At 38.0% G+C, this 25843-nt stretch overlaps 1 protein-coding gene across 2 annotated transcripts in view; it reads right to left on the bottom strand.

The window, feature by feature from the left end:
• Positions 1 to 6387: 6387 nt before the first annotated feature.
• DUSP12 (dual specificity phosphatase 12) overlaps positions 6388 to 25843 on the bottom strand; it is a 19921-nt gene continuing 465 nt past the window's right edge. The window contains exons 2-7 of one of the 2 annotated variants that reach the window (XM_081318777.1): positions 24111 to 24224; positions 23896 to 24014; positions 16211 to 16307; positions 14343 to 14529; positions 10715 to 10881; positions 6388 to 8366 (exon numbers count right to left, since the gene is read on the bottom strand). In XM_081318777.1, coding sequence (XP_081174903.1) covers positions 10720 to 10881; positions 14343 to 14529; positions 16211 to 16307; positions 23896 to 24014; positions 24111 to 24224 — 679 coding nt within the window. In that variant the 3' untranslated portion in view covers positions 6388 to 8366; positions 10715 to 10719. The remainder of the gene's footprint in view (positions 8367 to 10714; positions 10882 to 14342; positions 14530 to 16210; positions 16308 to 23895; positions 24015 to 24110; positions 24225 to 25843) is intronic. The other variant, XM_081318776.1, reaches the window with a different exon arrangement.

Raw genomic sequence — 25843 nt, 5'->3', positions numbered from 1 at the left:
CCTCATATTTTTCATCTGCTCCTGTCTTTTGGAAGGTAGAATTAGATAACAAAATAATCTATTTCCTATGTTAACATCTCTGCAATGAAATCAATAAAGGTAACAGGAAAGAAATGAGAAACATTTTTCTCAATGTAATATGTCTAATTTAGCTGATGCTAGAAAAAAATAGTATCTTTTGTAAATACTCTTGAAAACTATTTTGAATCTATAACTATCTATTACAACTAAACCACTTTAAATTAAACAATTCTTAAGAATGAAATATTATTAATTTGGACTTTACTTTTACTGTTTGGACTGTTATGTTTTGAAAAATAGATTATTTAGAATCTAGTTATGTTGCACTTCAGTCTTTAAATAATTAACCTAGTATATACATAACAATATATGATGTTTTTCATGGTGAGCTTAACATCAATAAGAACATTTATTAAAAAGGCTAAAATAATTTCTGGTGGTATTATCTGTACATTAAAATTTTGTTTAGTCACAATCTTTCACTTTTCACATTCTGGACAAGCAGTGGTCATGTATTCTAGCAAAAGATGTTACATATGTGCATAAGCGTAGTCAGTAGCATATGCCTTTTTAAAAATATCAAACATGCAAAGAAACAAAAATAAGTCCAAAATATCTGTATTACATCCAGAAATGCCAACTTTGCAACCAATATTTCTCATCCATAACTATGGCACCCTAAGGATACCTGCATACATGCAAATGCTTCTCTGGGATCAGTAACGCAGCAGGGATTGCTTTTTCCTTCCAGTAACATATTGCTGGGAAATACCAAACATGGCATTGAGAATTCCAATGTTTGTTACAAATTTTTCTGGATGTGGTTGGAAAGAGGCCTAGAAATACCAGCACAAATACATCACACTTGCTGAACGTGCACATGCAACTAATTACAATCTTCAATTATATGCGATATATCTAAAATGATATGGGTTGTCTCAACTGCAACTTGCAAACCATTCCGTTTTGCGGCAAAACAATCCAGGACAAGCTGATCAGCAGAGCTTAGAGAAGACTCATTAACACAATTTTTGGGAAGGAAAGAAAGAGTGCTGGTGCCAGAGGCCATCAGCTGTTTGGCGCTGGAGACCACTGCCACGAGGACCACAGCTCTGGGTCGGGGTTCAGACCAGCTCCGGGTGGGGGCTCAGCACAGGCCGTGGCGTGGCAACTGCGGGAAGGGGAATCCCCACAGCGGCTGTGGAGATGGGAATCCCCACGGCATGTGGCTCTGAGCCGCAGGGGCGGGGGTGCAAAGGACGGGCGGCGACACCATAGCAAGACACTGGCATTGCTCCCAGTGATAGCACCTGAGTTCCGGCACTTTTTTTTTTTTTAGAAAAAAAGCACTGGAATCTCCTATTACCAACACTCTCCTTTCTTTTTGGGGGTGGGGGCTACAGTCTGGGGTGCTTTTCTGTTTGTTTCAGGTGTGTTTGTTGATGTGGCTTTTTAAGGGATAGTTGAGGTGACTTTTTTAGGATTATTTGAAGTTGTTTCTTTGCTAGGTGTCTGCATGTCTTCTTTGAGGGGAGGTTGTGGGTCTGTGTGTTTCCTTCTAAGGGGAGAAATCGATTGCTGTTTTAATGAGGTTGCTTCTGCTTGGGTTACATTGGGCAGGAGTTTGTTGCATGCTGTTTCTTTCTTTGAGTGTTGTGTTTCCTTATGTGTGTGACATACCTCCATTTGTCTTCCTCCAAGGGTTTATCGGTAGGGTCAAATCCTCTGGGAGTTATTTGTTCATTGTTTGGTTCAGTTTGGGTGGAGCTTTCTTAAATGCGTTGGAATTTGGCTAGAGTTGCCTCTAAGTTCCCGACCTTTTCTAGTAGTAGTTCGCATAAATTGCATCTGATGCATGTGTAGTTTGGGTGTTCTTTGGCAAAAAAAAATGTATCATTGTATCAGTGCTCAAGATAAAGTGCTCTTTATACAGGCCTCCTACATGATTTCACCATCTATGCAAGACCCTGGAATGTGGGCAACTCATGCTGATCTTATCGTGAGGTTCATTCTAATGCTAGCAGAACATTTGTGATACAGCCTGTATAACTATGCAGAGCTGGGTTTCAATACTGAATGATCCATGTTGTTATCTCCCTAGAAGAGTCACCAATAGTTTAAAGAATGCATATTTTAGAATTCTTAACAATCAAGGCAATCTAATCAAGAATTCTTTACATTCAAATAATGAATCGGATACAAGTGTTCCAAGGATGATGCTGCCATGCATAAAAAATAAAATTAACAGTCTTGTTATAAATAGGAATGTGAATTTGTTTTCTCCGAGAACATATTTTATTACCTTGGGAAAGCACCACCCATTGGAGCATAAAACTATGTGGCTAGCAAAGGATTTGTTTTAATTACCATTATGTGGCTATGGAACTCCTTCAGATGTGGATGTGGCTGAGCTAAAATGGGATTTAAAGTTTTCTGTGCTGGTTTGCTTCTTGCACTATTCAGTCAGCACCAGTCTTGGATATTAAAAAAAAGACTAGTTACTTTCATAGCTGTCTTTGATTTTCCATTCTTGGTTACATCTCCCAAAAACTTCAAAATATTTGGCTCTTGGTATCTATTGGAATTACAGGTAGTTCCTCACTTGTGATTCTTTCTTTAGTGACCATTCAAAGTTATGACAGTGCTGCAAAAGTGACCTACGACCAGTCCTCAGACCTACAACCACTGCTCTGTCCCCACAGTCACGTGATTGTGAGTTGGCCACTTGGCAACCATGTGCATTTATAACAGTCAATATCCTGAAATCACCCGATTGCCATTTGCAACCTTCTTAGCAGGCAAAATCAATGGGGAAGCTAGCAGAGATTGCAAATCATGGTTTTGTGGAGTTTTACTTTAACAACCACACTACTCAACAATGAGTTTTCTAGTCCCTCATTGCTGCTCAAAGTTGAGTACTATTTGTAAGATTGAAAAAGAGGAGGAAGAATAATAGCAGCTATAAATGTCCCAGATCTTAGGGGATCTATGGGTTCTAGGCAATGGGTAATTAGTGAGAAAGACCTAAGGAAGCCAGCTGTTAGTAAGCACTTTTTGAAGCCTTAAGTCAAAATAAATAAATACGGTATTCAGATTCTCTGTTTACTGAGATGCAGTACAATTTATACTTCTATCATCAGTTTATATTGAACAATTCCTTCGACTGGGCTGACTTAGGAAGACAAGGATATCTAGGTTGCACAGAGAAGGGAATTCATTCTAGCCACTCGGTCTTGGACACTGGACAACTGCTACCATGACAGAAAATGCCTGAGTTTAAGAGAATCCAAAGTCCTGAGATCTTGCCCCCTCTGGTGGCACCATTATGTATCCCAGCTCCATTTTGAACAGAAAGCTGACACCTTTATTATGCTACTAACTAGAATAAAAAAATTAAACTAAACTAAAATAAAAAAAATAATGCAATCATTAAAAAGGAGGAAAAAGGGCTTGGAAAAGTATGTTATAAATAAAATTCTTCCTTGCCCCACCATTGCTTGAATTATCTTTTATTCCTTTGTATTGAAAAAAAGAGGGACGCGGTGGCTCAGTGGGTTAGGATGCTGAGTTTGTCAATCTGAAGGTCGGCAGTTTGGCGGGTCAAATCCCGAGTGCCACGTAACAGAACGAGCGCCTATTATTCGTCCCAGCTTCTGCCAACCTAGCAGTTCGGAAGCACGTAAAAATCCAAGTAGAAAAATAGGGACCACTACGGTGGGAAGGTAACAGCGTTCTGTGCGCCTTTGGCGTCTAGTCATGCCGGCCACATGACCATGGAGACGTCTTCGAACAAGCGCTGGCTCTTTGGCTTTGAAACGGACTTGATAAAATCCAAACACTGATGATAAAACCAAGAGCATATCTACTGTTAACATCCAATTGTATTAACAATTCTACTAATGTCAGCCTAAACCGCAGTAATAAAAAATACGGCTCTTCTGTGATGAAGTTGCCAAAATCTTGAAAAAAATTAGTTTCTCTTATTTTGATGCCAAGCTCTTAAAAGTGGAAGTTTTCACTTGTGGGTTCCGATGGCATGTTAGAACAAATCCCAAACCAGATTATTTAGTAAATTTGTACACTGCCCATCTCACCTAAGTGACATTATTTATTTTATTTTATTTATTAATGGGATTTATATCCCGCTCTATCTCCCGAAGGACTCAGGGCGGCTAACAACAATAACATATAACAGAAATTAAGATAAAATTAAAATTAAAGTCATCTGTGCAATAAATTAAAATTAAAAATTAAAAATAAATTAAAAATTGTAAACATAATTAAAATGCCTGTCAGTCCAGGTCAGCCAGGTGGAAAAGGAGTGTTTTGAGGCCGCGGCGAAAGGACCGGAGATCTTGGGTCATCCGAAGCTCAGGGGGGAGCTGATTCCATAGGACTGGCGCTCCCACAGAGAAGGCCCTTCCCCTGGGGTTCGCCAGCCGACATTGTCTAGCCGACGGTACCCTGAGGAGGCCTTCTCTGTGTGAGCGTACTGGGCGATGGGAATTCGTTCCCGGTAGCAGATGGTCCTGCAAGTATCCCGGGCCTAAGCCATGTAGGGCTTTAAAGGTAAGTACCAGCACCTTAAATCTCACCCGGAGGGCAACCGGTAACCAATGCAGCTCATGGAGCAGAGGTGTTATATGGGAGTATCGGGGAGCTCCCATCACTACCCGTGCAGCCGCATTCTGCACCAGCTGAAGCCTCCGGGTGGTTTTCAAGGGCAGCCCCATGTAGAGAGCATTGCAATAGTCTATACAGGAGGTAACGAGTGCGTGGGTGACTGTACGTAGGGCATCTCGGTCCAGAAAGGGGCGCAATTGGTATATTAGGCGAATCTGGGCAAATGCCCCCCTAGCTACAACTCCAATATGATCTTCAAAACTGAGTCGTGAATCTAGGAGGATGCCCAGATTGCGTGCTCTATCAATGGGAGGTAACATCTCTCCTCCTATAATCAAAGATGGAACCTCTTGGACTAAACGAGATGACGGTATGTAAAGCCACTCAGTCTTGGCCGGGTTGAGCCGAAGCCTGTTCTTTCCCATCCAAATCTGTACCGCTTCCAGGCAACGGGACTTATACTTACTTACTACATTCTTTGAACTATATAATCCTTATCCAGATCTGTTTACAGAAATTCTAGTATGTTTTGAAAGCTGCCCAGAAAAAGCTTACAATAGTTTTTATTAGTTAGTGAAACAGTATTTTATATTAAGCTGTAGAGGCTAGTTCTTTCTAGAAGGGAAAAACATATTAAATTATTTATCTGAGTAGTACAACTTCATGAGCAACTGGTTTTCAATCACCAGATGGTTAATTCTGTTCCTAAAGAGGCAAGATTTGAAGGTTCCTAAACTGATAGCTAACATGAGCTTACAAACTCTATTGACCCAGGAAACAAGGTACATTATGCATGAGTCAGGTCTGCTTGAAAGACTAGGGCAATTATTTCTTCAAGATCCAGTTGATTTTGCCCCTGAACCTTGGAACTGAGTGAAATGACAGAAAACGCAAACAATTGCATACTTTCCTATCCCAGAAAATGTAGTGGGCCTATGAGATCTGTGGCAGGCTATCAGAACCTATATATTAGTAGTGGGAAGAGCTCAGGTGTTGAATAGACAGTTTCATTTCTTTCCAATCAGGGTCACCTCCAGATAGCAAGACTTGAATACTTGGGAATTCCTAACCAGCATGGCCATGACTGAAAATCTCAGGAATTTTAGAATGATGTCAATTATGGATCAAAATTTGCTGTGGTTTATTTTTGTGAGATAACAAATCTCCTATACCAAGGACTTACAGTATTTGAATCCAGTCTTCACTCAAGTTTGAGAACTACAAGTTTAATGGACTTTGGATTCAATGGACATTTGTTTTGTTTAGATCTCACCTCCATTTAATGGATTGGATTAAGAAATGTCCATTAAATCAAGCGTTTGTCAGTTAAAACATGGTTTTACTACAAAACACCACTATGCCAATCGCATAATTACACATATGAAATAATTGCTCATAAATGACAGCAATTTGGATATAATAGACCTTTAGATTTAATGGCAACCACGTCACCTGTATGCTCTCTTCAATCAAGGTTTTAGGGATCCAAGATCTTGTCCTTTCATTAATCACCATGACAAGCTACAGGATTGTGCATAAAATGAAACATATGTTGTATTTAAAATTGGCTAGTTGAAACATGAAGCTCAAAATGATTTGTGTATCCCAGGCATAAAAAATAGTGTAATTTGGTATGAGTCCCATTCTCCCTTGTTTTTCATTCTAACAGAGTAAATGGGTGACAGTCAAGGATATCACCAGTTAACAAACTTGACAAAAATTAGCCAAAGGTATCTTTTTTGAAACATTTTAATGCTTTTTTAAAAACAAAAAAATCTCCCATAAGGTAGATTTGAAACAGTCAGAATTAGAATCCCAACACACCTTCGCATTCTTAGCAGAGAATCAGTGTTCATCTGAACTCAAAGGAACTTCACCAATACAGAGAGAGGAAAAAAGAGTGAACTACTCAGATACATTTTTGTACTAGTATCTTCTTAGCAATGAATAGATTCTTAGCCATTTAACAGCAGCAAATGCATTGAATCCTTAAGAACAAAGGAAGCACAACAAGCCAGTACAAATGCTATTCTTCACCATGGGTTATTTTTACTGTTTACAAATTTTTCAAAAAAAAATATTTGACTATAGCCAAGAGCTGCACTTAAATCATTGTAAGGTAAATTGCATCTATATATAAACAGAGTAAAAAGAAAAGGGATAAAGAAAGCTGACCTTAAGGAACAGCCATACACATCAGGAGAAGAAGCAATCACAGATACCTTGAATCAGCAAAGGTATGAATCAGCTAAAGAACCCAAGAAAATCAAAGTTCCTCATCAAATATATAACATGGGTTTTCAAGTCTTGGTAATTCTGAAAGCAGTCTGAACCCAGCACTGGATCAACACAACATACAGAGCGCATATGCATGCCAGACCTCAACAAACCAACATTGTCTTTGCACTTACATAAATCTCTATAGTATTTGCAGGTTGTGGGGAAGCACAGTGCTACATTCACATATGCCTCTCTGCAAACTAAAGCACAGCATAACCCATAAACAACAACCCACTGTTCTTAATACTTTGCTATCACTCCACACAAATTAAGTTGGCCTTGACTAGACCTGCTTCTGTACCGGTTTGTTTGAAAAGTTTGTAAATAGAAATCAGGCACTAAACAACAGCACAATCATAGTGCTTTGAACAGGTAGAACACCATTCAAAATGGCCGTTTTTATGTTAGTCAGAATACATTTTTGTTGTTCCAATCTCAATTCAGAGCCTTTGCTTGTCTCTTGTGTGTGTTTGATTTTGAAGGCAAAACTACCATTTTGAATCAGACTGCTCAGAGGTTGAAATATTTTCACATACCCAGTAAATAGACTCTATAGAATCATTTAAGGTCATCATCTTCAAAAGGAGGAGGAGAAATGTGTTCTTTTAATTTATTTATTTATTTTATTATATTTATACACCGCCCTTTCCCGAAGGACTCAGGGCGGTTTACAGGGTGATTAAAACAAAAAATACAAAAGTTAAAAACAGATTTAAAAAATTATATCTGTCCCTGAACAAATAAAACCCCAGTTAAAATTAAAATGAAAATTCTCAGCCTGGGCCAGAGAGCTCGAAGAGCCAGGTCTTCAGGTCCCGGCGGAACGAACGGAGGTCCGGGGCGGTCCTAAGCTCCACTGGCAGCTGGTTCCAAAGGGCAGGCGCACCCACTGAGAAGGCCCTATCCCTGGGTGTTGTCCGCCGGCAGTCTCTTACCGGCGGTACCGAGAAGACCCTCGCTGTGGGAGCGCACTGGACGAAGGGAGCTTGATGCCGGCAGCAGGTGTTCCCTCAGATATCCTGGACCCAAGCCATTTAGGGCTTTATAGGTCATCACCAGCACCTTGAATCTCACCCAGAGGGCAACCGGGAGCCAATGCAGCTCGCGGAGTAGAGGTGTTACATGGGAGTATCAGGAAACCCCCATCACAACTCGCGCGGCCGCATTCTGCACCAGCTGAAGCCTCCGGGTGGTCCTCAAGGGGTTTTGGGGGGTTTTTTGAATAAATTTTGGTGTAGCAATGGCAGGAGCATTTAATAGAAGAAAAGGTAACTGAAAATCTATGGTCAGGTATGAAATGAAGAAAGTGAAAAAGCATTGCCTCCAATGTATGCATATGCTAATGCAGAGTCAGAGCAATATTTTTAAAATAGTCTTCACCTTTTGAACTGTAATGATACTTTATCAGAAGAATAAATGAGCATCCAAACAAACAAACAAACCTGGAGAGAAATGGGAGAAAATACAGAGCAATCAATTGGCAATCTGGCCTAGAGATTTACAAGGTGGAAATTCCAGACAGAATAGAAATTATGGAAAAATCTATTTTTATTGTGTTTAGTGCTGTGGAAATTAACAGCACCAAATTTAAATATATGCCCAGTTAACATGATGAAGTACTAGACTAGTATAATTTGATAGAGCTTTACTAGAATAAACTAAATAAAATACTTATTGCCAAAAACATCTTTAGTGGCAACACTTATAATAGTATGAATTACAGCCAGGTGTCTCTCTATATATCAAACAATAAAAAGAAAACTTCAATATTAAAATCCACAAAACTATTTAAACTTTATGAATGACTCTAATTAGAATTTAAAATGTAGAACTGTAATAATTGTCAGCAGCTTTGAAGTTATGATGGTATAAGCTGATTTAAAAATCTAAAATGTGAAAACAACACAAGAGAATACAAAGGCCATAAAAATGGATTCATAAAACTAAGATCTACAAACCTATACACCAGTTACATGCCTATGCATTTAAATAAGCATAGGATTAAAACATTACAGTTACATTTTTAATGTCATAAAGAATAAACCAATCACTAAAATCCAGAAAAGGACTAAAACACACCAATGTAAATCTTAACATGGTAGTATATTGTTGCATGATGTTTGATTGGGAATATGGAATGTCCAGCAAGTTTCAAACATATATATTGGACAAGATGTTATCATTACAAACTACGAATTTAACATATATTTCTTAGCTTTTTCTAAATTTTCAGGAGCCAGGAAGGTGTTTCAGTGTATGCCCAACACTTCGTCTGACTTTTATTAGTAACAGTGAATAAGTGACAATGATTAATCAACCTGTAGATAAATAGTCTTTCTATAGTATCCAAAAGCTGGAAAGCTCTTGCTTGACTACAAGCTTACTCCACCTACGCCTATGAAGAAGAGGTGGGGGGTAGCAATGACCAGGCTCTTTCAGTGTTGTACAGCACTCTTCTTTTGAAATGTAAAAAGGTAAAGGTAAAGGTTCCCCCGCACATGCGTGCTAGTCGTTTCCAACTCTAGGGGCCGGTGCTCATCTCCGTTTCAAAGCCGAAGAGCCAGTGCTTGTCCGAGGACGTCTCCGTGGTCATGTGGCCGGCATGACTAGACGCCAAAGGCGCACGGAACACTGTTACCTTCCCACCGTAGTGGTCCCTATTTTTCTACTTGCATTTTTACGTGCTTTCGAACTGCTAGGTTGGCAGAAGCTGGGACGAGTAACAGGCACTCACTCTGTTACGCAGCACTCCGCATTCGACCCGCCAAACTGCCGACCTTCTGATCAACAAGCTCAGCGTCCTAACCCACTGAGCCACTGTGTCCACATTTTCCCCCAAAATTGCCTGAGACATTCTTTATCTTTCTTAGGTCTTTTAAACTGAAAGTGAGATTTTTGGACTTTGTTTTATGACATTTCTGCTGCTGTATCTGTTGTATTCAGATTTCTGATTTTTAGCTTTAATCTCAGCTACCTTTCTACCATAAACTGCCCTGACCACTTTAACTCCATTGTATGCAGTTCAATATAGTTCTGACTGCCAAATTCTACTTCACAAGAATGTTAGCATTTTAAAAAAAATCAAATTATACAAAATTAAAAAATATATGCAAATACAGTTTGAATTTTTTAACTGTAGTAATTCCAAACTTCCCCAAGAGAACCATGCTGAACAGATCTTGCTGGAAATGGATTAAACATTCATAAAATAGGCTACTTGCCAAGACTTGTATTTGAGCAGCTGGTTATATATGTGGCAAAACTCCCAGAAGCTGAGGTGAGCAACCCACTCCTTCTAAACTCCCCAACTTTCAGAAGAATTATCCTTACAGAAGCACATCTCATATGAGATCTTCTAACAAACTTCAATTATATTTTTGATAATTGAGCATCTCTATAATTTAACATCCTGCCTGTTCCCTCTCTGGTCATAAACTTGCACACCAAACTTTCTGGAATTATTTTTATTGGGAAAATGCAGTTCACATATACAATGCAGAGTTGTTCAGAAGGAAGAGCCTCTAGACATATTTGCAACTAATCTTAGTTGGTAAAAGCCATGTTGTGCAAATATACCCTGGTGTGACCACAAATTTTAGTGTTCAGTTTAAGAAATTAAAACTATTTCAAGAAATGTTCCATTGTGCTGTGCAATTAGCTCTGCTGTATATTTGGCCCTACTATTATTGTAAAGTCAAAAGAAAAATACTGCACTAGACCACTGATTCTTAAAGCATTGATTAAAGTGTATCTCTCTATGCCAGTTATATGCAGTTTTCCTAATACAAACCAAGTTCACTTTCTCACATTCTGTGGCTCCCCAGTAGGCAATCTTTTTACTTCATCAACGCGATTCTTGTGAATCTGGAAGGCTGGAGTCACCCAATGGCCACAGGAACACTGCTCACCATGCCAGTGAAAAGAACCCAACTTTGATGCACATTTTGGGCACAGGAGCTATAAGAGAATCAGAGAGAAGGAACAGTTGATATTCTGTCTTCTCTTTCACCTTTAAAAAACAAGCATTGAACATGTGGAATTCTTAACTTTGAAACTTTTTGTGAGTTATGTCAAATTATTGAAACCTGGCCTCTTTTTTACTGCCCAATTTCACAAACCCTGTACTCCTAGGTGTCTCTTCTCGTAAGCGCACACATTAATGTGTGACCCTTAGAAGACCATTTTAAAAAATAAAACAAAACAATCCAGTATGCTTCTTTCCACAGTTTGCTTTGGTTCCTGATTTAAAACATCCTATCCCAGTTCCCTTGAAAGCATTCATCTTGTCCCCTCATATCGCCCACCTCTTCCTGGCCTCTTTTAAAAACTTCAGAAAATGTGTTTTCCATCTGGCATTCTCTTGAAATCTCAGAATTCCCTTTTGTTCAATTTTTCTATCTCTCAGTTTCCCATTTGTTGCCCAATCTATATGGGCTTCGTATCTTCTACCAATACTGCACTTCTTTCCAGGCCCATGTGTGATATATGACTTTTCATTTCTTCTAAAAGCCACATCATTTGTTTCCTTGAGAAAAATGGATATGTTTTTGATTTCATGTTTAAATACTGAAGGAAAGAGTACCCTAGGATAATCCAAAATTAAATACAAACCAGACAACCATCTAAACTTTGTTTGTTCAAAACATATGCTTCCAAACATCAAGGTGATACACACAGTATTTGTGTAATACACAAACACACACACACACACACACACACACACACACGGACAACAATCCAACATCCTGATATAATAATAAAGGAAGCCTACAATTCCATAAAAATTCTTGATGTATCTTCCTTTTTATTGAACATAGTTTACTAGTTAATTTTCCATGAAGGAATACTGTATAGAATAACCCATCCATATATATACTGGGAACTTTGTTCAGTAATACTTTTCTTTGGGGTTTTTAGACTAGGTACAATTAATCATCACAAATGATGGTCACTCATGGTCTTTTCAGAAGATCAGTAAAAACATCACAAAGCTAAGATGCTAAAGCAAAAGGATATTTGAAGAGCATATATAAGAATGGCAATTTTTCTTTACAACTGCCATAATAGAAATTAGCAATTTATATATGTGGTTTTGGAGATTTTATTAATGTTTTTGTGTGTGTGATAATGCTGTATAATATAAACACTTACAGATTATTCCCAAGGTAGCTTTTTGAATGGTGAAAACTATCGAAATTTGAAAGAGATCCAAATTTGATTCTACATACTATAAAACCAGTATTTTAAGCTGATAGCACTCTGATTTATGAACCTCTAATATTCAGACTCCCATTTTGCTGGGTATGCTCAGCATCTGTTGGAAACATGTGGAGTTTTGCCATGAGCAAGGAATCATATGTAATGGTCCTTTCCAATTCTATGATTCTATTGCTGGAATTCCTTTGTTCTGATATTGTTTCATTTAATATTAGTAGCCTAGGTATTTGTTCTTTATACAGGTTGCTCTAAAACAATCAAGATGTTAATTTTTCAAAACCAAGAATAATTTCCTTTCCAGTTGACCCAAAGTAAAGGGAATTATGCAATTCTATTATGAAAAAGGTCCCTCCATCCTCCCCTAGCTACATGATAGCACTGACTGAATTTTGCATCATATCTTTTTTTCATAATTCTTATTGAAAGTTTTTATTACAATAGTAAAAACAAATGCAAACTAAATGCAAAGAAAGAAAACTAGGGAGAACATTGGTAAGAAAAAAAGAAAAATTATAAATCATCACAATAAGTACAAACAAATTTCATACATCTTCACCCCCCTTTAAGGTTACAAACAAATCTCTCTTCCTATAACCCACCACTTATCTGTATACAGATCTACAAATCATCAACTTTTCAATCCTGGTATCAACAAAAAGTCTACAGAAACATGTCTCTTATTTTATAGAAACTTTTCTTATTTTATAGAAATTTGTCTTATTTTAATCTTCACCAAACTTTATATTCATTCCTTTTATTTCTAACTATCTTGATCTTTAATTCATTCAGAAATGGTTGTAGGATTTGGTCTCTCTTCAATTTTTTTTTTCCATTCCAAAAGTTTTAGCAAACCTCTTTTGTAAATCCAGGAAAATATCATTATCTGGGTCATTCTCTTGGTTTATAATTTGTAATTCAACTTTGATTTTCAAAGTTTTAACCTACTTCTTTTGTGTATCCAATAGAAAATCATTGTCAGGATTCTCCTATTGTCTCACATTTCCGCTTTATTGCCTTCTCTATCTTATAATCTATCCTTTTTTGCAACCCAGTATTTCTGGTTATACAATTTCTGCATCAGGTAAAATTTGTTTTGTATCTGTCATTCCTTTATTAGCATCCATGGAAGCAGACATCATTGGTGACATTTCTGATAATATAGCTACTAATTTCTGGCCCCATATATCAATTATATCTCTGAAGGGTTCATATTTTAGAGTTAAAGAACAGCAAAAATAGAAAGCAAAGTCTTTCCATCCATTAATTTCATGCTGTAAATTACTGCCATAAAATGAATCGGAAATAATTTTACTTTGAGGAAATCTGCTGCAATGCTGCATCTTCTATACAATGTAGCAAAAATCTGGTGTTTTACCACTTTTCACAATAACACAATATCTTAAAACAGTTGTGAGTAGATAATTATCTTTGAATAGAATTAGTCCTCATTTATCAGTTACTCTACATGTGTCCAAGCTCTACTATAGACAGATTGAATAAGCCTTGGGGCCAGAGCAATGCAGCTTCAACTCTATTGTGGATCATGATTTGTGTTAGGGATGATTCACTTCAACGTGGCCCATACCATCTGCTGTCAAACTCGTCAGAAAGCTAAACAGAATGAACAGTATCAGGGAAGGATAGGTGACTCCTTTTCCTAATGTAGGTCAACCTTCAGCAAACTTACCTGGATGACAGGTTGTAGAGGATTTAAGCATACTTTTTTTTTTAATCCCATTTATATCCCGCCCTTCTCCGAAGACTCAGGGCGGCTTACAATTTAAAGCACAAATCAATGTGCTTAGCAATAGCCTTCATTCTATGTATATGCCTGCTTATTAGGGCTTTCAGGCCCCCCCCAAGCGGCATTTTTTACAAAGTCAGCTTATTGCCCCCAACAATCTGGGTCCTCATTTTACCTACCTCGGAAGGATGGAAGGCTGAGTCAACCTTGAGCCTGGTTGGACTCGAACCTGCACTAATTGCAGGCAGCTGGTGTTACTTAAGGAGGCATTAGCCCACTGCTCCACCAAGGCTCCTTTCCTCCATCTAGTACGCAAGCTACAGATGCTTTCCCCATATTCAAATTATTTAATGTATATAACAACATTTAAATAGGTCACAGCCTTTGTTCAGCGTTTAGCAAAGCAGCAACTATTCTGACCTTCTTCAAAATAGAAGTCTCAGATTCTTTTCCTCACCTGTCCTTCCAAAACTCCTAACAGTGCTGCCTCCATCCACTGCACTGGCTCAATAAAGTAAGAAGTACAGTTTGTTTGACCTGCACGGCCTAAAGGTCCAGGCTCCAAAACTTTTTTGTGAGCAAATGCTGCAGGTCCTTTGCCTTCATCATGGGGCAAAATGCTTGAACTTCGGAACAGCAAACGCCTGTTTATTAAAAGGAAAAGAGCAAAAGTCATTTGCAAGGATACCCAAGCAGCATGGCTACCTGACATCTGAAATGGTGTTTTTTTACTTATTAGAACAAAAGAAATATATACACATAATCCTCGACTTACAACAGTTCCTTCAGTGACCATTCGAAGTTACAACGGCACTGAAAAAAGTGACTTATGACCATTTTCCACACTTATGACCACTGCAGCATTCCTATGATCATGTGATTTACATCTGAATGCTTGACAACTGGTTCATATTTATCACCATTGCAGTGTCCCAGGGTCACGTGATCATATTTTGTGCCCAGGTTATCACTACTTTAGGACTGAATTCCAACCAACCCAGTCTTCAATATTTCAACATACGTCCATTTAACAATGGTTTTTTTTGCAAGATAAACTACCCTTTTGGTAGCTATTGGGTCTAACTATGTACAATACAGAACCATGTATGATAAAAACATTTAGTTGCAAGCAAAAATGACATTTTTTTTCAATAAATCTGTAAGTGAACAAAAACTGACACAACTCCACATGGTAAAAATTTAAACATTACCACTTTCTGCAAAAAATCTCTGCTAAAATTGCCCCAAACAGGTCAAATCTACAAAACAGAACCAATGGATCACTATAAGTCACCTGTTGTAAAGTACAGTCTATATTGGAGCAGTTTTTTTTTATTTTAATTCCATTTATATCCCACCCTTCTCCGAAGACTCAGGGCGGCTTACAAGCTTAGCAATTGTCCATAATACACCATGGTTTATTTTATTTAATCATTTATTCGTATCCCACCTTTATTATTTTTATAAATGACTCAAGTGGGGGCAGACATACCTAATACTCTTTTCCTCCCTCCTTTTTCCCCCACAACAACAACCTGTGAGATGGAATGGGCTGAAAGAGAGTAACTGGACAAACCTGATCAGACAATTCACCATCTAAAGTCAGCAGAAGAAAATCTTAGTAACATTTAGAAACAGTGATTTGGACTAATGAAATGAACACTGAACTATTTGGCTACACAAGATTCTTTTGGAGAAAAAGAATACCTTACCCATCTTTAAGTATCAGGGTGGCTCTATTATGCTTTCGGGCTGCATTACAGCTAATGGTAAAATATTGTACATGTGAGAAAAAAATGGATTCTACTAATTATCAACATATTCAAGAAGCAAGAGGCCGGCAGTCAATAAAGAAACTGAAGCAGAAAAGAGGTTGGTTATTTCAACCAAACATCAGTCTGAAACATATCTCTAAATCAACCATAAAATACACATAAAAAAGAAAGCTAAAATGGAGGGGGGAGGGGAGGAAAATAAATAATGGCTTTCACAGTCCCCACACTTGCATATCTGTAGGGACATCTATTTGCAGAAATATGTTTATATCACGTAAGAGCTGTGTCAACTACTATTCACCTAGGGATTCACTGAAAAATGCACTCTGACACCAATTTTTGTATGCAACTGTATCAGCTGTAAAGCTTTCTCAAAAAGTCTTTTTGCTTAGACTATCATTAATTCAACATTTAGTCTGTTTAAATCCCCAAGCAATTTAACTGCATTTAGAGCTAGCCCCCTTGGTCGCAAAAGTGCTAGTGCTAGGAAAACTGCTATAAACTGATCTCATAAGATACTATTCAATAAATGCTCCTTGGAACCACGTACCTGCATTTCCTGCACCTGTAAAGAATGTCATGATTTGGGATTTGATGTACTGTGTTTGGATCAATTGCGAAGACATGACCAGGCAAGCCTTCTGTCTCTGAAAACCAGAAACAACGAGTTTGTATACGTATAATGAAGCATCTCTGAAAGTTTAGAGCACTTCTTTATTGCAGGTATTTACATGTAGTCCTACAGCAATATTCCCACAGAAGTGTACAATAAAACACGTCTTAAAAGGATGGCTTAAAGCTGCAACAATTTATCCCAATAGGGCTTTAAAAGAACTAATATAGCTAAAATCTCCCAAGTAAGATTTTAGCCTTTATTAAAATAAGTCCACCAGGGTAACTATAACATTTCCAATTCAATATTCAAACACCAATTTTATGAGAATGCTGGGAGAAAAAAATCACATAAAAATGTAATTAGCCATGTTTGCCAGTGTAAAAAATTCAAAAGAGCAGCAAACTGTAATACTTATATTAGGTTCAAGAAAAGGTGACAAAACATTTTGCATTTGTCTAAAAATTTTACAGATGAATTAAAGAGAAGATATTTTGCCACAGTACAATAAGCTTTAGGTTGTCCCAGAGGCAATGAGTATTCCATTGACAAGACCAACAATTCCTGGAAATTATTTAAGAATCTCCCTTTCTGGATCAGTTTAGAATCCTCAGAATCATTAGTTCTTTTCTCATGAAAAAAGGTGATAAAAATGCAGTGAATAGGATTAGTTTGGTGCAGACTGTGGATGCAGAGTCCCAGCGTCATATGGTCTCCATTTGTGATCTTCCCAAGTGGCTTCTGACAAGCAAAGTCAATGTGGGAAGCTGAATTCACTTAACAACCATGTGATTCATTTAATGACTGATGATACACAATCATGGCAGTCATAAAAGTGCACACAACTCACTTAATGACTATCTTGCTAAGTGATGAAAGTTCCAGTCTGTTGTGGTCATAAGTAGAGGACTACCTATACACACATATCAAAGAGATAAAAATTAAAGTCTAAAACTAAGACATTCCATATCAAAATTTCATTTTTATTTTGTATTTAAATGGCAGAAATTAAACATGGCGAGCCAAAACATTCTGTGTGCAACAAATAGAATGTAAAGAGAATGCTATCCTCCAAGGACAAAAATGTAGAAAGGTAAATTTTATCCAAGGCAGTAAGAGTGCTCAAGATGACAGGATGAATGTGGGCTTCCGGTGGCGGCGCGGCGCCGGAGACAGCCTTTTCGGGCTGCCCGCGGCTCAGCTGTGTTGTTTTCACCCGAAACAGCGCCGATCAGCTGTTCGGGTGAATTTGAAGCCCCCTCCTCGGGAGAAGAGGAGGGGGAGAGGCCCCAGGTAGGGGTTGAGTTCTCCGGGGCCGCCTGAGCTTAAAGCTTGGGCGGCTGAAGGATTGAACTCCCCCGTAGCCTGGGTTGCTCCCAGCTGTTCAGCGTCTCCGCTCCGTGATTTCTGGAGCGGAGCCAGGCGTTTGCGACCACCCCTGCCAGAAGGAAAGACCATGGAATAAAAGGAGCAGGCAGAGCGGTACAGGAGGATAAGGTGAAGAGGACTTTTATTTTTGCTCTCTAGCTTAATGGACTTTATAAACTTAAAGTGAAAGTGCGTCACAAGTGAAAGTAAAAAGATGGCGGCTAAACCTCCCCCAAAAACTCTTCGGAGTGCTGGAACTTCTCCGGTGCAACAGACATCATTGCAGGCTTTGCTTCCTCCCGCTGCACTGACATCGAAGGACTTACAAGATGCTCTTGAAAAACATGCCCAGGTAATTTTGGAATCAATGGGTGATAAATTGGCAAAGATGGAGGAGAAATTGGAGGAGAGGATGGAGGAGAAGTTCAGTGCGGTGAGGGTAGACATTTTGTCTACAGTGCGTAGTGTGGCTGAATGTGTGCAAGATCTGGATGAAAAAGTGGAGGACTTGACTCAAAAGAATGCCATATTAGAAGCAAAGGTATTGGAGAATGAAGATTTAAGAGACAAAATGGACAGAGAACTGTGTCTAGTTCAATATTACCAGATGCAATATGCTGTTAGAATCAGAGGTTTAAAAGAAAATGTTAAGGAAGATCTAAAGCAGCTGATTTCTGAAGCTCTGGAAGCAGTATTGTGTCAGCCAGCATCTGAAATAAAGGGAGGCATGGATAAAGTGTTCCATGTTAACTCATGGATTGCTAGACAGAGAAAGTTACCTAGAGATGTGGTGGTATATTTTGCAAAGAGGGAAACTAGAGATGAAGTTATTCAAGCTGCCTATGATACTAAAGTTGTGATTGCTGACCAAGAAGTTTTGGTTTTAAAAGAAATTCCTCCAAAGATTTTAAGGAGAAGAAAAGATTATGCATTTCTTGTGCAAGAGCTCAAACAACGTGATATAAGGTTCAGATGGGAGATTCCAGTTGGATTGGTGGCGATGCATGAAGGCAAAAGGTACCGTCTGGTCACTGTGACACAGGCGCGGGATTTTTATAACAATGTTTTAAAAGCAACCCCACTATCACTTCTGGAAGCTGCAAAGGGATCTGGAGAAGGAAAACTTCAAGAGGCTGAAGCTGGACAGACAGAGGAGAATGGTGCTGGAGGAGATCAAGCTACAACTTCTTTGGATGATCCTGGAGAGCAGAGGGTGACGCGTGCTGCTTTAAAACGAGCAAAAAAAAAATAAAAGAACAAGATCAGCAGAAGTCTATGGAACTTCCAAAACGTACTTACAGCCAAGCAGTGGGAGGAGCACGGCCTAAAGGAGAGCCTATTAAAGATGTGCTCCAACAGCTTTGGGATGACATACATGGCGACTAAATTCTTAACCTGGAACGTTAATGGACTAAATTCACCACAGAAGAGGAAGAAAGTTTTTCAATATTTAAAACAATTCAAGATAGATGTTATATGTTTGCAAGAAACGCATATTAGGGCTATGGACCAAAAGTATTTACTGAACTTAAGGTTGGGCACGCAATTTGTTGCTTCTGCAATGAATAAGAAAAATGGAGTGGTTGTTTATGTTAAAAGTGCCTTAACAGCGGAATTAATTGAAGCAGATAAGCATGGAAGATACGTTATGATAGAGTTGCTGTTAGAAGGTAAAAAGACGCTTTTAGTTGGATTATATGCTCCTAATCAACAACAAGCTGATTTTTTTAGTTTACTTCACACAAAGCTTACTCAGTTGGATTATAAATCGTTTATTTTTATGGGGGACTGGAATGGTGTTTTGGATGTACAGATGGATAAGGCTGGTTCTTTTAAACACGTTCCAAGTCATGCTAGACTGCCTAAATCCTTTTTTGAAATGAAGGATGACTTGGAACTGCGAGATATTTGGCGTGAAATACATTTGCATGAAAAGGATTATACTGTACTTTTTTTTCTGACAGACATCAATCTTTCTCCAGGATCGATTTTATTTTGCTGACTAATGACTTTTTTTCAAGGATTAAAAAGGTGAAGATATGTGCAAGAACTATTTCTGATCACAGCCCAGTCTGGCTAGAGATTAATAAGGAGAATAGAGATAGGCGCTCGTGGCGCGTAAATGAGAATTTGTTTAGAAATCAGAGAAATGTGGAAGAATGTAAACAGCGGATGAAGGATTTTTTTGAAATTAATATGAACAAAGACACTTCTATGGACATGGTTTGGGATGCTAGCAAGGCCTATATGAGAGGGGTGTTGATATATATGAACAATAAACATAGACGTATTTTGGAAGCCAGGAGGAAAGAATTGGAGAATGAAATTAAGGAAAAAGAAAAGGCTTTGATTTTGAATCCAGCGGATGTGAAGACTAAGGAGGTTATTAAGCTATTAAAAGGACAATTTGATAAATTAATGGCTGACCAAGTGGCAACCAATTTGCGGTTTGCCAGGCACAACACCTTTTGCAATGCTAATAAACCAGGTAGATGGTTAGCTTATAGACTGAGGAAAAAGCAAAGGGCTTCTAATATAGATAAAATTGAGCATAAGGGAAGGGTTGTGTTTCAACAGGATCTTATTAAGGAGGCCTTTCTGGACTTTTATTCTAAATTATATGCTAAGGAGAAGATTAATGAAAAAGATATTGATGTATATTTGGAGAATGCTAGCATCCCGGTTCTTATGCAAGAACAAAAAGAGGGGATTAATCAATTGATAACAGAAGAAGAAATTCTTATAGCAATTAAGGAATTGAAGGTGGACAAAGCGCCAGGCACGGATGGTTTGACTGCGGCTTATTACAAAAATTTACAATTAGAGATGATAAAACCGTTAAAGGAACTGTTCCAGACAATTCAGAGGGGGGGAAAGGTGCCTCCGTCTTGGAGAACTGCTTTCATTTCTTTGATTCCGAAGGAAGACCAAGATGCTACTCAAGTTAAAAATTATAGACCGATATCGCTTTTAAATACAGATTACAAGATATTTGCTAAGGTGTTGGCTAATAGATTGATGAGGGTTCTGCAACAGACGATTCATGGGGACCAAACGGGGTTTATTAGTGTTAGGCAAATGAAAAATAATGTGAGGCATATAGTTGATGTGTTAGAGTTTTTGGAAAGGAATAACCAGATCCCTGCGGCGCTAATTTTTTTAGATGCTGAAAAAGCTTTTGATCAATTGAATTGGCAATTTTTGATGAAAGTCTTGGATAAAATGAATTTTGGGGATAATTTTTTGCAACCAATTAGGGCATTATATCAACAACAAACTGCCCGAATAATAGTTAATAATAGCCTGACAGAAGCATGTAATATTGAGAAGGGCACAAGGCAAGGGTGTCCGTTATCGCCCTTGTTATTTGTACTAACATTGGAGATATTGTTGGTTAAAATACGGAATTCGGAAAAAATTAAGGGTATACAAATTAGAGATCAGGATTATAGATTGAGAGCGTTCGCAGACGATCTGGTTGTTACAGTGACCCAGCCGGAGAACTCTGTTGTGGACCTGATGGAGATAATAATACAATATGGGAAGGTTTCTGGATTTAAAGTTAATACACAAAAAACTAAAATTCTGGCCAAAAATATGACAGCTTCGCAAAAGGCTCTCTTAGAAGGATTAACTGGATTTGAGATTGTTAAAAGGGTTAAATATTTGAGGGTGCTTTTGTCGCCCTCTAATACAAAGTTATATAAAAATAACTATGAAAAATTATGGGGGAAAATCCAAAAAGAAATGGAGAGTTGGGAAAAATTGCAATTGTCTTTGTTGGTGCGAATCGCAGCAGTGAAAATGAATGTCCTGCCTAAATTCTTATTTTTATTTCAAATGATACCGGTTCTTAAGAAAGATTCTAACTTGGAGGAATGGCAGCGCGGTATCAATAAATTTGTATGGGCAGGGAAAAGGCCACGAGTTAAACTAAAGATAATACAGGATACTCGTGAAAGAGGTGGTCTTAAAATGCCTAATTTTAAATTATATTATGAAGCTGCTGCTTTAGCAGGAATAAGTGATTGGATCAATTTGACACAAGAGAGATTATTATATCTTGAGGGCCATGACTTGTTGTTTGGCTGGCATGCATATTTGTTGTATGATAAGAAGGTAGATAATGTCTTTAGAGTGCATATTTTAAGACAGGCATTGTTGAGGGTTTGGAAGAAGTACAGACATAAATTAGATTGTAAGATACCATTGTGGGCAATCCCAAAACACGCAATAGAAAATATACATGCTGGTTTCAAACACGATGTGACTACGTACAAGGAGCTTGGAAAGAAATGTCTGGTGTTTGAAACCATATAGTCTCTTGCGAGATGAGAAGATTGTTCAGACTTGGTTTCAATATACTCAGCTACGGGCCAGGTGGAAAGAAGATCAGAAAAATGGTTTTACAATGACTGATGAAAATCTGATAAAGCAAATCAGAAATCAGGGTCCAGCACATATTAAACGGATATATCTTGCCTTGATAGAAATTGACTCAGAAACAGAACTCGTTAAGGATTGTATGATTAAATGGGCCCAAAATATCCAAGAAGTTATTACAATGGACACGTGGGAAAAGATCTGGGTGAGGAACGTAAAATTCACACAAGCTCAAAATTTAAGAGAAAATTTTTATAAAATGTTTTACAGATGGCATTTAGATCCTAAAAAGCTGGCAAGTATGTATCCGAACTATCAGCCTAAATGCTGGAGGTGTGGTGAAGAAGATGCAACATATTTTCATATATGGTGGACTTGTAAAAAGGTTAAGGCCTTTTGGATAAAAATTTGGTGGAACATGCAGAAGATTTTCAAGCAAAGGATAAAGTTTTGTCCGCAACTTTTTTTGTTGGGTATAATTACAGATGCTACGGTTGTGGACACTAAGCTGATGTTGAATTTAATTACGGCAGCAAGACTCTTAATAGGCCAATATTGGAAGAAGGAGGAACTGCCGACTGTAGAAGAATGGACTTTAAAGGTTTCTGACCTGGCAGAGATGGCAAAGATCTCGGCTTATTTGAAAGATCACTCGCAAGAACGTTATGTTATGGAGTGGAGAAAATGGATTGAGTATATCCAGAACAAATATGGGACTAAGAAGTTTCATGTAGCATTTGAATAAGTCTTCCTTTTTTTTTCTCCTCTTTTTTTCTCTTTTTCTTTTTTTTTATATATCTTATATTAATAGTGTTTGTAATTACCCTATATGAGCTAGAGAGAGATGGATTTCAGAGTTTATGGTTGTTAGCATATGAATGTCTACGATTGGTTTTTTTTGGTTTTTTATACCTTGTACTTAGCTCTGGGAAGTCGGGGGGGGAGGGGGGGGAGGGGTAGGGAGGGAGGGATAGGGGAGGGCTAGGGGGGATTGTTAAAGATAAAATGTATGATAAAACTTTTCAATAAAAAAAAAGATGACAGGATGAATGTACAGAAGACAGGACTGTCCTAGGTGGCTTATTACTAGACCCCACAATATTGAAGCTCAGTGTGTGAAAATGTCAGTTGAAAAACATGGTGTTAGAAAAATCAAGAATGAATTTCTTCTGAAGAAGACAGACTAGCAGAAGTGACAAAATGCTATCAATGGGCTTAAAAATGACTAATGATTTATAGTTCAATCAAAGACAAATGCATTTTTACATCACATGTATTAATTCTCAGATACTGAGTTGCCTCTTTGGATGCCTTCAACTATCCCCCCCAAATCCTTGAGTATCTAAACTCATGTGGCAAGTTTAGCTAATCATTTAGCAATGTCTGTTGAGAACTGAGCAGCCTCTGCCATCAAAAGCAAAAAAGCTGGAGAGAAAAAAACTGTACAAATAATATAAGAGCCATTAGTGACCTTTATATAGTTCCTTTTAATGCACTTGTCAGAGGCTAATTTTTGCTAGGATGGGTAGGAGCACGAAAAATGAGATACAACATTGTTAATATTGCACATTGTTAGCTTTCTTACAGATATTGAGATGTTTCAAAGAAGCACTAAACACCATGTTAAGTATCCTTTCAGAATTGAAGTTTCATCAGATAAGCTATCTATAATATAATTAACATACTGAAGAAAAAGGCTATTACAGTTCTGCTTACTGCCAATATTAAAAGGTCGTAGCTAGCAAAATATAGCAATAAAAGTACAGTTTAATGTAGATAGCACAACATCTAAGTAATAGAGTAGATGTGTGTCTTTGTGTGTGTGTGTGTATGTATACACACACACACATTGTAATTTCTATTTGCCTTACCAAGACAGTTCTTTGCAATGTTTTCCAAACGATACTGCTTATAAATAATACTGTTAACATCAACCTTACAACCCATTTTTTCATAGAGTTGCAGCTGCCACTCAAAGCCTTCATTCATCCTAGAAGAAAGCAAAAAAAAAACCCTGAGAGATCAGAGAATGTGTATTTTAAACCTCATGAGAAAACACTTTTGCCAAAGGAAAAATAAATCATACTTAGCATCAGGTTTGATGGCCTGAACAAAGGCATAGGCCTCTTGAAAAGTAAGATGATTAATTTTCATTAAATAGGCAGCTACAATGGCAACACTTCGACTGACTCCAGCATGACTGGAAAAAAGAACAGGAAGATGTAAGTGAAGTACTGTTTCCCTCACATATAGCACAAAATATATCATTCCTTTTAAACTATATTTGCACCTATAAATGCTTTTTATAATGCATTTTTAACTCAGGATCAGGAAGCAGAAGGCTGAGCATACATCCCTCATATCATTTTTGACAGCTGCATTAATATAATGCTACAAAATCAGGGAATCTAATCTTTCCCCAGTTCCCACTAGACTGCTTGGATGCAAAACAATTATTATGTATGGTGATTATCATGAAATCCCCCACTATTCAACCCTGGCAATTTTTGACATTACGTGACAGGCAGTTTCAGGTTGGTCTTTACTGTAATGGTTGGATGATGACAATTCTATACTAACAATCGTTTATTCATACATTCTGAACAAAAAAAATAAGCCCCTTAAGAGTGTAACTGAAACAACAGTGTACATTTAATCCTATGAAAATTAGGGCAATAACTTAGCATTTGTCATCAACGTATCAGTGACTATAATAAAAAAGAACTAGCCAAGGAAAAAAACTATATTCTACATTCCACAATCAAATACATTTTGTTGATCAGCAATTATATCAATTAGTTTAAAAAGTGTTGGGCAGAACTTTTTAAAGCATTTTTTCAGTACTGTGACTGATAAAAAGACCTTGCCACAAGCTAATGTAATGTACAATACCTCTTAAGATTTGACAGGGAGAAGGCAAAATGAAAATTCAGGAAAAGAATGACAGCAATTTAAAAACCATCCAATTGTTTGGGTTCACAAATCACAATAAACCATCATGTGATTCTTTTAAAAAAACCCGAGAATGAGATATGGTGTCAATTACAGTGAATTTTAAAGTAAGGTTTACATTTTGGGAGTATTTGCACACTCAGCAACAATTCTCTGCAAGTGCATTGCAGCATTAAACACACGCACACACACACTTCCAGGCAACCTTTTAACTTAGGTTTTAGGCCTACAAATATCTCAAAAACTTTTTAACCCAGATATTACACAGCGTTAGGTAAAAGGAATAAAGAAGGCTGCTATTCCGACCTCAAACACGGTGAACTCCAAAGCTCAAGCGGAGTGGGCGGGGCTTTAATTGTGACGTAACAAAGACAGTCTGGGTCTGGGAGGTTTCCTACGGAAGGCGCGGGGAAAGCGCGGGCTGTCTGCAGCAAATAGTAGCTATAAAGTAAACGATTCATGGAGGAACGCCGTATTTGGACCGGTTAAGTATTTAAAAACATAAAATCTTAAATCCGGTTGACACAGTATACCCTTAATGAGGGCAGAAATTTTCTTCTATACCTTCAAGAAGGCCAGGCTGGTTCTTAACAGCTGCACTATAATCAAGGATTCCTCTAGCCCAGGGGTAGGCAACCTCGGCTCTTTTATGACTCATGGACTTCAACTCCCAGAATTCCTGAGCCAGCCAAGCTGGCTCAGGAATTCTGGGAGTTGAAGTCCATGAGTCATAAAAGAGCCGAGGTTGCCTACCCCTGCTCTAGCCTGATCTCTACTCCGAAACGCTGCTCAAAGCTAGTAGAGCAGAACAAGATTTTGCCGGTCAGATCCAGGCCACAGCCACCCCACCTCCCAAGCAGTCTCCTT

This window comes from Vipera berus (genome assembly GCF_964194415.1).
Source record: "Vipera berus genome assembly, chromosome: 2".
In the NCBI taxonomy this organism is placed as follows: Eukaryota; Metazoa; Chordata; class Lepidosauria; order Squamata; family Viperidae; genus Vipera; species Vipera berus.
This window is presented reverse-complemented; position numbering and strand designations above follow the sequence as displayed.